This window comes from Nicotiana tabacum, chromosome 14 (assembly GCF_000715075.1).
Source record: "Nicotiana tabacum cultivar K326 chromosome 14, ASM71507v2, whole genome shotgun sequence".
Lineage (NCBI taxonomy): Eukaryota > Viridiplantae > Streptophyta > Magnoliopsida > Solanales > Solanaceae > Nicotiana > Nicotiana tabacum.
Genome location: NC_134093.1, coordinates 103740495 through 103751630, shown reverse-complemented (window position 1 = coordinate 103751630; position 11136 = coordinate 103740495). Strand labels below are relative to the sequence as shown.

Below are 11136 nucleotides of genomic sequence, written 5' to 3'. Positions count from 1 at the left end.
AACTAAAGAGAATTACAGCAACATCTGAAGCATTTTTATCCAGGAGATTCCAATGTCACCCAAGAAGTGTAACTTTCTAAGTTACAAAGACCTTGATAAAGGGGTCAATCACAATGGAAATAACCAGCAGTGTACATGGACCCTAGTATTTCAAATATAGTTTCAACAAAAAATAGAGTAATTTGTTGAAGACAGACAAAGCATTCCTCCTCTTACACGACGGAGGAAGAATATAAGCAATGAGGCTATGATGAATGAGCAATCATGAGGCAGTTATACATCAAACTGCAGAATTGGAAAAATTGGGGTCCTATCATAAAGCTTTGAATAGGCTAAGTTCACACACTTGTGATAAGCGAACTCAAGCATCTGAATTCTGATGTCCGTGGCATACTAAACCGTCATCTCTTGAATCAACATTTAACCATAAAGGTCAACAACAGACAATAACTCCCTCCATCTTGTTGTGTCGAATTACCCACAGTGTTCTCTGTTTATGAGGGTTGAAAAAGGTATATGTTCATTAAAGGGACTAAACTATGACTACACACCCCGCTCATACAGCATAGTAAGTAAAAGTTATAATCTCCACTAGTGTATTTTTCTTATTTTGTTCCCAATTGCTTGCTAACAAACTAAAGGAAAGGTATATTCAAGATAACCACCTCCACACCTCAGAAGGCTGAAAAATAACTATATCATAATGCAATCAAATCAAAGGCGAAAAGCGCAAAAAAACACTAAGGTCCCTTGGGGTTTTAAGCGCAAACAAAGCATGAGCTTTAATGAAGGCACAAAAGGAGAAAACAAATACAAATATGTATGTGTAGTCAAAGACTAATAATTATAAGCATGAATAACAAATATATGGACAAAAGAATTGAAGAAAAATTGTGATAAAGTGAAATATCAATTGTTTAGTGCCGCCTCTTCAAGATTACGCTCATTGACAAGGAAAAGTATGCCTTAGAGCCTTGATGACGACACTGAAGCGCCCGCTAAGCGAGACGAAGCACTCAACATGTGCCGTGCCTTGCTCCAAGGCTTAAGAGCGCACCTTTGACAACATTGCTTTATTTACAGTCATAGTGAACAAGCTTGGAGCTTTACAACCAGACACATTGGCTCAGCACATACGCAGTTCCAGCACAGTGACTGGTGCAAAACGCATCTGGTTAAAGGTGGATAAAATCAAGAACGAGATTATGAGTTTTATAGGTATCAAGTGGAGAAAGTTTTGGCAGATTGATCAGTTTCTGGAAGCTGAAAGTAAAGCAAAAAAGAATTCCAGTGATTGGAAGAAGAAGAAGACTAGAAGAGCCAAAATTCCTCACCTTCCATCACTACAGCACAAACACAAAATCATTTTTTTCCACTCATCTTGAAATAGCTAGAAAGCTATTAAAGGTTTATGGATAACGTAAGAACCTCAAATGTGATTAAGGTGCGTCACGCTAATAGTTTCCTATCTTTTAATGATGTATGCAGGTTCTTTGCCTGGTGCAGACATATTAACATGTCCACTTCAGTTCATATTCTACACTAATAAAATCACAAGTCTTGACAATAAAGGGACATTACCAGGAGAGTTGGAAGCTTTCAAGAGATTCTAATGCAAGACTACAAACTTCAAAGTACGAGCACTAAACATACAAAAAAGATATGACACTCAAGTTAGACCTTGCAACTACCAAAAAAAATTACAAAACTAGCTTTAACTCCAAAGGGGACACTCAAGATATGACACTCAAGTTAGCATCTTTGATTGTGTAAGAAGTCCAAGGGGACATTTAAATGCAAGCCGACAAGCTGATTGTGCAAACCCCCCCCCCCCCCCACACACACACACACAGAGTAACTGATGTGGCATCTCTAAACTACCCAAAGTATAAAATAAATGTAGCTCTTAAATTTCAGCTTATATTTCCAGTAGAATACGATCCTAGACTTCTTGACAACAAAACAATCGCTTTGGACTGAAATAGTAAGTGTTTGAAGTATCTACTCCATCGATCTTTCTAATTTAAATGGAGAGGCAAGAAAAAGACAGTGTCCATTATCGTATTACATCTAACTAGAGATTAGATTAACTTACCATTCCAAAAAACGAAAAAGGAGAGATTAGATTAACTCGACACGAAAGCAAGTAAAAGACCATATAGATGTGCAATCATTTAATTGGATATTCAAACTATTGCACATGTTTCAGAAACTTTGATTTGTTCTACATATGTCCACATGATCACATCAAAATCGGATATGAATATGAGTGGTTTCTCCTGCTCTAGAATACAATTCGTGTGAGTATCAGTAATCATACAATTGAACAAGGGGAAATGAATATGAACTACCATCAAAGAATTCTTTCTATTGAAATATCAGTTGCCAAAAGAAGACGTGGGGAAAAAAATATTCACCGATGATATTGAAGTACGAGCTCTCGCAATTACCATATTGCCCTTTCCCATTGCGGAAGGGTGTCGCAGCGTTACTTAGTCAACAGAAAACCATAACTGCTCCATCATAGCTTCTGGTTAGATTCTATAAGTAATCCATTTAACATGATATGTACAGCGGCTTCATAGACAGCCCCGTGATAATGCATTCCATCATCCGTGCAATGAGCTCCGCAGTTATTACTCAAGGAATGAATATCCAGCAAAAACAGCGGGCCACCAGATTGTCGAAGCAGCTTACTTCTGTAAAGCTCATCACTATAAGCTTGCCACATTACATCACTCATCTTCTCCCGCTTCTCATCTGTATTCAACATTGAATGTATCAACTTAGGCATCCCTAACCAAAACAAGTTGGGGGACCGAATCGGAACTACATTCGCTCCATCACCCTCATTAACAAATGCTGACGAAACCGGTAACATCAACACGACTGAATCCTTCAAAGACTTTAAAGAAACACCATAATCAGATGCATTATTTACATGTAACATATCCCATAACCCTGCCCCCATCACAAATACATCGGGATAACCCCTTTTTTCTTTAAACCCGAGCATCAAATCAGTCAAATTACTCACGTAAGGCGACCACATAAAGTCCAACTTCAATCCAATCTCATCAACAAAAATGTTATAATCACTATGCCTCTTAAACAAATCCCCTCTTATCACCTCCATCTCATTTCTCCCTAATATCAACTCCAATAAAGAAATCACCATTAACCTTGCCTGTGAATCCCCCGCTACAACAACCCACGACCCGTTTAATAAATCCGAAGCGTCGGCCTTACTCAATTCTTGAAAATCACATTCATTAACAATTTCAGACTCAACCCATTTCCAAGAACCAAATTTTCTACCACTACCCTTATTTTCAACACTGTTAGTCACATTTATACTCAATTCTTGAAAATCAAATGACACTTGATGAAGTAAAGACAAACAAGAATCCTTTTTTACAGTAAATTCTAAAGGTACTACTGAACTTGGTTTATTAGAGCTAAGGAAAGAAGTAACAGAAGGGAAGTAAGGTACCAAATGAACACCAACAGCAAGGGTAATGAAAAGAGCACAGCTGAAAAATAGCATCTTGTTACGGCTTAAGTGCCAACCAGCCATACCCATAGGGACAAAGAGTACAACACCTGCTGCAAATAATCCCAATTGGACAGCACCCAACATGATAATTTCTTGATTTCAAATGACACCCATTAAGGTGTTAAATATGAAAAATTGAAACTTTGACTTGATATTTCAAGAATTATGAGATTTTGGATCTTCTTGAAGAGAACTAAGGAAAAAAATCAATTGATTTTCTCTTCTTTTTTTGTGGGGTGGGGGTGGGGGGGATTGGGGTGAGGAAAGTTAAAGGTTAGTTGAGAGGGTGAAGATTATGAAGGAAGCAAATTATTGTAGAGGTGGTGATGGCTATGGCGTAACTGTGTGAGAGAGAAAAGGAGAATAATGTCGAAATTCGGATTCTGGTTGTGATTCGGGGAAGGATGGAGGTACCTTGTAATTTGGGCCAAATGGGCCTCAAATTTTTTTAAGCTTTTGGTTTGGGCCTTGAACCAGCAACATGTGGCCCAATAGAAGATAAGGAATAGAGGAGTTTTGGCAAGTATCTAGTGGAACTCAAAGATACTCTTTTTCCTTCTTTTTTCTTCTTTCCCTCTTTAGTTTTTTTTCTACATTTGTTGTATCTTCCAGTTAAGAAACTTTGTTAAAGTGAACTTTGGAAAATATACTTTACTTTAGCTTTTAGAAATTAGAATTAGAATGGCAAAGAATAAGCCATGTTCACACCAGGTGACCACTTTCTGTGGCATTGTATCTAGGAGTAGATTCCCCGAATAACCGGGGCTTTCAAATGAGTGGGTTGGGTACTTTTGGACGGATTAAAATGGGTTGAGTCAATGAATGATCTGCTCAAAAGTTACTTAGGCTGAGATGAGTTGGGTCAAGATGTACTACAATTTGGGTCATTGCTTAACCCGCCCAACTCTTACCAAGTTTTAAGTAATGTATTATTTTCTTATAAATTGTTTAATTACTAAATATGACTTTTTACTTTTGTTATGGTCATATATAATATATGAAGCAAAAAATATACTCCCTCCGTACCAGTTTATGTGAATCTATTTCCTTTTTGGTCCGTTCCAAAAATAATGACCCCTTTCTAAATTTGAAAACAATTTTGCTTAAACTTACAATTCTACCCTTAATGAGAAACTTTTATAATCACACAAATACTCTGGGGCCCTTTTTGACTTGTTTATGACCACAAATTCCAAAAGTTTTCATTTTTTCTTAAATTTCGTGCTCAATCAAACAGGTTCACATAAATTGAAACGGGGGAAATATTATTTTCAAAAATATTTAAATAAAATTACTTATAGATCAATTTGGGTTAAAAATCAAGATGGACTGAGTTCAACTATGGACGGATCAATGACCGGCCACAACCTTAAGCGGGTTGGATGGGCAGAATGAGTTTGGAGCTCAAATACAAAATTTTTATTATATAGAAAAGGCTTGTTGGTCGACCAAGGGCATAAATGACATTTCACTTTGCCATTTATGTTTTTATATATGCTTAAATTACGTGGCTTGCCCTAAACTGAATTGCCACGTACCCTACTCTATTTTACTTTCTTTGTGGCTCTAAATTTTCCGTTCATTGCCTTCCACCGTGTCTGCGACTTTTTTCCCCTATGCCGTAGAAAGCTTTTTGTATTATCCTTTGTGTACAATATAGCTGCTCCTGGTACTGGGCTATTCTTACAGTTCTTTTAGGTTACCTTCGCTTGGAGATTTATGTTGTTCCACTGCTTCTGATCGGTGAGGGTTACTGATATTATATTCTATCTCTTTTTCTTCTTCTTTTTTGCTTTCAAAGTCCAAATCTGCATTCACAGTTTTGATTCGGATGAATAGCCATTAGTAATTTAGTATAGAGGAGTAAGACAGAGAGAATTCTAGAGATGGAAGACTAGAAAGAAGGTAAAGATTAATTAGAAACTGAAATAGCACAGTTTTGATTCGGATGAATAGCCATTAGTAATTTAGTATAGAGGAGTAAGACAGAGAGAATTCTAGAGATGGAAGACTAGAAAGAAGGTAAAGATTAATTAGAAACTGAAATAGCATAGTTGAAATGCAAACTATTGCATAAAGTTCTTTTGATTCTTGAATTTGATTCTTTTTTTCTTTTCTTTTTTATGGTAGAAAAAAGTTTTGTAACACATATTTGACTCTGCCAACCTATTCCTTCATATTGTCATTCCAAGAAAATAAATAAATTGAGATACTTAAAAATTCGAAGAAAATTAACGAAAAGAACATAAGCATGTAATGGGCCATTGAAAAAAAATCAAAATCGGAAAGGAAGAAAACTAACTCAAACTCAGCATCCATTACCATTTTAAGATGTAGTATGAGTATTAAGCCTTTTCAATCCATCTTCAACTATCTTATTCTATTATCATCCACCTTCTTCTTGTCGTAATTGCGGAGTACTTTTTTGTCCAAACATATAAGCAGGCGCAAAGAAATAAAAAATGAATAGAACCGGAAAAATAGAGTTTTTTGAAAGAGAATATTAATAATGTCGAAAGAACATTACGATCTGTCTTTTCTCAGTCAATAAATGAATTTTCAAGGCAATAATAAGTCATCAACTCTGTATACAAGAGAGAACCATCTCATGTGTGTTAGAGTCTATTTTTACAATTTTACTCCGCCTATTAGAGTACCCGTTGCAATGTGATGCTTTGTTTGTGCTAAAATAATGTATTCTTATATCTGCAAATAGGCATTTCTTTGATCATAAAGGGTCTTTATTGTGGGGCTTAGTCCCGACAATTGTATATTTACCTAATGATGTTTGGCATATAGGAATGGATTAAAAAAAAATTCTTCTTAATCTAGCTTACTTATAGTAAAATTGTATTGATGTTATTGGATAAGCGAAAAAGTGGATTCATTATCGTCTACTAATAAATCACCTTTAGTTATCTTTGAAAACTAAAATGTATAGTTAATAATAAATATTCTATAACTATGTTTTTTTATAACTATAGTTACTTGATACTCTAAGAATTCTTTTGAAAGCAATAATAGCTACTTTAGTTGCTTGGACGATTGTTTGTGATCCATTTAGTTTGCACATTATTAAGTTATGAATGATTTTTCCTGCTGTGTATTTCTCCTAATAGTAGTCATCATATGATGTGCTGCCGAGAGTTTTTCTGCTGCTGAGAGTTTTTCATCACTAAGAAGTATCAATGTCATGTTCCTGCTGCTCTTACCTTCCTTTTTTGGTTGAGAATGGTAACAAACCCTTACTTTGTTGTTCCAATGTTATATGAAAGGGCAGTCCGGTGCACTAAGCTCCCGTTATGCGCGGGGTCTAGGGAAGAGTCGGACCACAAAGATCTATTGTACGCAGCTTTACCCTGCATTTCTACAAGAGGATGATTCCACTGCTCGAATTCGTGACCTCCTGGTCACATGGCAGCAACTTTAAATGATAATGTTAAATGGTCGTGCTTTATATTTCATATTATATTGTATAGAAGGGTGTACTTTAGGAATAAATATTAAGATTAGAAATTTAGACTATTAAATAAAGAATTTCTATGAAACGCTTGAAAATAAATGTCTAATCGTACAAAGCCCAAGTTGAGCAAACAACAACGTCCATATCTTGGCTTTGAGATGTTACTGATCGAACCCCACACCTCAGACGATATCAAATCGTAATTTTGTAAATTATTTTACTCTTTTAGTGTATGTACTCTTTTGCTTAACCTCGGTGAAAATCAGTTGGATGGAACATCAACCATTAGCTTTCCCCAACCTGGTTAATAATTTGATTTGCGAGTCATCAAAACTCACATGTCATGGGTAATTATTTATATTTCTCTAAATATTGTTAGCAAAAGTGATATTGAGTATATGATGTCTTTCCGTAGCTCACGTATACTTGTGTAGGACTTTGCAAGTTTATGCAAAATGTCCTGTAAGGCTCAAAATAGCTCACGTATACTTGGTGGCTGATTTTCAAGTTACCACATCTATTATATTACTGATAAATATTGAAGACAATTTTTTCACGACCTGAAGATATCAGTGGATGTGTATATATGTCATCGTGCAGTTTTTACTTTTAATGTTGTCTGTCTTTGTTATTTTGCATATTGAAATTTTAACTATACATTATCATGAAAATTATTAATTGAATTTGATTTCTTAGTTGCAATGTACAGTAAAGCTGCATTAGAATCCAAATTTTTGGGGGCTCTTCTAGTAATAAATAGAGAAACCAAAAGAATAGGAATTATATGTGTATAGTCCTTTGAACATTAAAATCTTAAAATATTTCTTTTGCCACTTAACCTATGCCTCATTGGTGAGTTCAATACAGCAGGAGAGGAAATATGTTCTTGGAACTTATATATATGACACCAGATGCTACGTATTAAATTTATAAGGAAAGGAAAAAGACAAAGATAACAACGGGGAGACAAAACCATTTTTGGGCAATGAATTATAGTATGATTTTGGTGAATGGTTATCTAATTCGAAACCGTATCAAAAAAAAAATTGTTTAATTTGACCTTATCAACAAAAAAACAAATATTGCATGAGAGTTTCTCATGCTGTTAAATTGAGGTTGACATCTTTAACTAATATTATTGCCGGCATAGATCGATCCTTGATTTGCTAACGAGATAGTGCTAATGTTATACAAATATACTTTATCCGTTTTAATTTATATGAGGTAGTTTGACCGAGCACGGAATTTAAGAAAAAAAAAAATTTTAAAATTTATAGTTTTAAAAACTTAAGGGGTAAAAGTTTTGTGAGGCCATCATATTTGTACAGTTATAAAAACTTCTTATTAACGGTAAAATAGGTAAAATGAAGAGTTTAAAGTTGAATTATTTTCAAATTTAGAAATATGTTATTTATTTTGAAACAGACTAAAAATGAAAGTATCTCATCTAATTTGAAACGGAAAAAGTATGCGCTACGTGAAAAAATATTTATATTATTATAATTTAATATATTATAGAAGGTTAACTGCAGTAATTACTAGTACTCCACATGATCTGATTATGCAAAATTTATTTTCTGGTTATTATACACCTCAGGAGTGATGACACGCATAAACAACAAAGGGACGAATATCTCGAGGATTTCTTAGAAGGCAAGGGAACAAGATTTGCTTTGGAAACTCAAATTCTTGGTTTTATATAAGTTCACTACTTGCCTATGCGTTACCCCAGCAAACAGAAAAGAAAAAGAAAGTTGAAGGATGGCAAAAGAGGATTTACGTCTATTAGATTTCTGGGTGAGTCCATTTTGCATGAGGGTAAAAATTGCATTAGCTGAGAAGGGTTTAGCCTATGATTCTCAAGAAGAAGACTTGCTAGGTGGCAAGAGTGAACTGCTTCTAAAATCAAACCCCATTTACCAAAAAGTTCCTGTTTTATTGGACAGTGGCAAGCCAATTGTGGAGTCCTCAAATATTGTCTATTATATTGATGAGAAATATGTTACCCAAAATCCTTTGCTCCCTTCTTGTGCTTATGGTCGTTCCAGGGCACGGTTTTGGGCTGACTTCATTGACAAAAAGGTTATATTTCTAATCCTCCTATATGCTTGTTTTGGTTAGTTATGTGGATTATAAACACGAATTTTATGTTTTAACAAAGATTTATATGCCAGTAAAATATTAGACTGAGGTGAGCTTGATTGGAGCGATATTAATAGTAGGAATTCATATAGTCAACCTCAACTTATTTGCTATCTAGGAGTGGTTATTGTTGTTTATTAACTTGAATCTCAATTCATGAATATAGAGACGGATCATATTCCGTATTTATTAGATACAAACAAGAAGTTTGTTGGGTTAATGTAAGCAAAAGAGTCATATCTTTTGAAATGCTTTTTGTACCTGTAATTTAGCTATTAGTGTAGTCTATTACTATAGTAGCTATATTATAGCATTGATAAAGAAGAATTTTCTAAATTATTTTGTGGCAGCAGACCTTCAAACATCTGAAATGCGCCAAGATTGAATGTGACATAACGTTACTCATAAGAAATGATTACTCCTTTAGAAAAATAAATTTATTCAAGTACAAACAAAACAGACTAAAACAAACAATATCATAAAAATAAACTATGTAAATAGGGGATAATGATTTTTTTTTGTTATATTTAAACTATTGAATCCTTGTAACATAAGAAAATATTTTATTAAAGGGGCAAAGAGGGTTCAAAATTGATTTAACTCATAGGTTTAAATTTTAGATGTGACATTATATTTTTTTGAATCCTCTTAAATAAATTCCTAGCTCAACCACTTTATTATTCAGTTATAAGTGTGGGGTGTTGATTTATTTTGTCATGTATTATTTCTAAGTGAATACATACATGAGGTGCAGATTTATGAAGCAGGAATGGCTATATGGAGGAGCAAAGGAGAAGAACTAGAGATTGCCAAGAAAGATTTCATAGACATTTTGAAGAAACTTGAAGGAGCTTTAGGTGACAAAGATTATTTTGGAGGAGACAACTTTGGATATGTTGATATCATAGCTATTAGCATGACATCTTGGTTCTATGCTTATGAAAAATTTGGAGGTTTTAAGGTTGAAAAAGAGTGTCCAAAATTTGATGAATGGACAAAGAGATGCCTTAAGAGGGAGAGTGTTGCTAATGTACTTCCTAACCCTGAAAAAGTTTACGAGTTTGTTGTCATGCTTAGGAAAATGCATGGCATTGAATAGCTTGGCAAGTCATCCTGCTGGATCATATCGGTTATTTTCAGGACTCTTTTTTACTATAAAAAAGGTCATATATTAATGACAGTAATCGATTTCAATATTTATATAGTTCAAAATAAATCGAGAAATAAATATTTGTGTGTCGATATTAACTATATATGTTGTTTGGTATTTCCTTGTTTCTATATATGTTCTGTGTGTAATCTATGTGCTTTTCCTTATATGGAAAAGAAAAATAAGTGAAATAATTACCAATGCTTTCCTTCTCTTTCTTTTTTTGTTTCTTTTGTGGTTTCTGGTCGTGTTTTACATCAGTTTTTTTTTTTTTTTTTGGTTTTAAAGACTACATTCTATTAATTAACGATCAAGTACATAGCACTGCTACAAAAAGTTGGAAGGGTACTACTGTGGGTGTGTGCATGTGAATGGTCAATACCATGTTCATCTACTACTCTATTATAAAAAGGATGGGTGATGTTACTACTAGTAGATGGTACATAAAAAGTTTTACAAAAAGGAAGTTCGGAGTTTGGTTGTGTAATAGTTGTTGTGGAGTTGTGTCTACTTCTATGTCTTCCCCATTTATATGCAAGCAAGTCTTCCAATGAGAAAAGTTGGTGGATTGTGCAAAAAGGTGATGTTGTTGTCCATCATTTTCATCCCAAAATGTGCTAGTCTATCAGCTACTGTGTTGAGCTCCCTGTAAGTGTGCTGAATGGATGTGTCACTCATTGACCGGATCAGGGATCTACAATCATTAAGCAAGTGTGAGTGGATTGTGTTTGTATTATTAAGCATGACAACTACTTTTGCTGCGTCCGTGTGAATTTGAAGTGGAGTCCAGTTGTGAGATGCTGCTATTTGTAATCCTCTGAATAG

General features: G+C 34.5%; 2 protein-coding genes across 2 annotated transcripts; one reads left to right on the top strand and one right to left on the bottom strand.

The window, feature by feature from the left end:
* Nucleotides 1-2161: 2161 nt before the first annotated feature.
* On the bottom strand, nt 2162-3954 carry LOC107772386 (protein ALTERED XYLOGLUCAN 9-like). The gene has a single exon (XM_016591888.2). It carries the CDS (start codon nt 3638-3640, stop codon nt 2522-2524), a length of 1119 nt encoding a protein of 372 aa, XP_016447374.2. The 5' UTR covers nt 3641-3954; the 3' UTR covers nt 2162-2521.
* A 4779-nt stretch (nt 3955-8733) lies between these two features.
* Nucleotides 8734-10529, top strand: LOC107825222 (putative glutathione S-transferase). The gene is made up of 2 exons (XM_016652051.2): nt 8734-9101; nt 9916-10529. The coding sequence occupies exons 1-2, from the start codon at nt 8781-8783 to the stop codon at nt 10258-10260; spliced, it is 666 nt and encodes a 221-aa protein (XP_016507537.1). The 5' UTR covers nt 8734-8780; the 3' UTR covers nt 10261-10529.
* Nucleotides 10530-11136: the final 607 nt, after the last annotated feature.

What these genes read in the sequence shown, in the direction of transcription:
- LOC107825222 (XM_016652051.2), top strand. Translation starts at nt 8,781, where the DNA reads ATGGCAAAAGAGGATTTACGTCTATTAGATTTCTGGGTGAGTCCATTT. An exon ending in CTGACTTCATTGACAAAAAG is followed by an intron (nt 9,102 to 9,915) that starts GTTATATTTCTA and finishes CATGAGGTGCAG; the next exon opens with ATTTATGAAGCAGGAATGGC.
- LOC107772386 (XM_016591888.2), bottom strand. Translation starts at nt 3,640, where the DNA reads ATGTTGGGTGCTGTCCAATTGGGATTATTTGCAGCAGGTGTTGTACTC.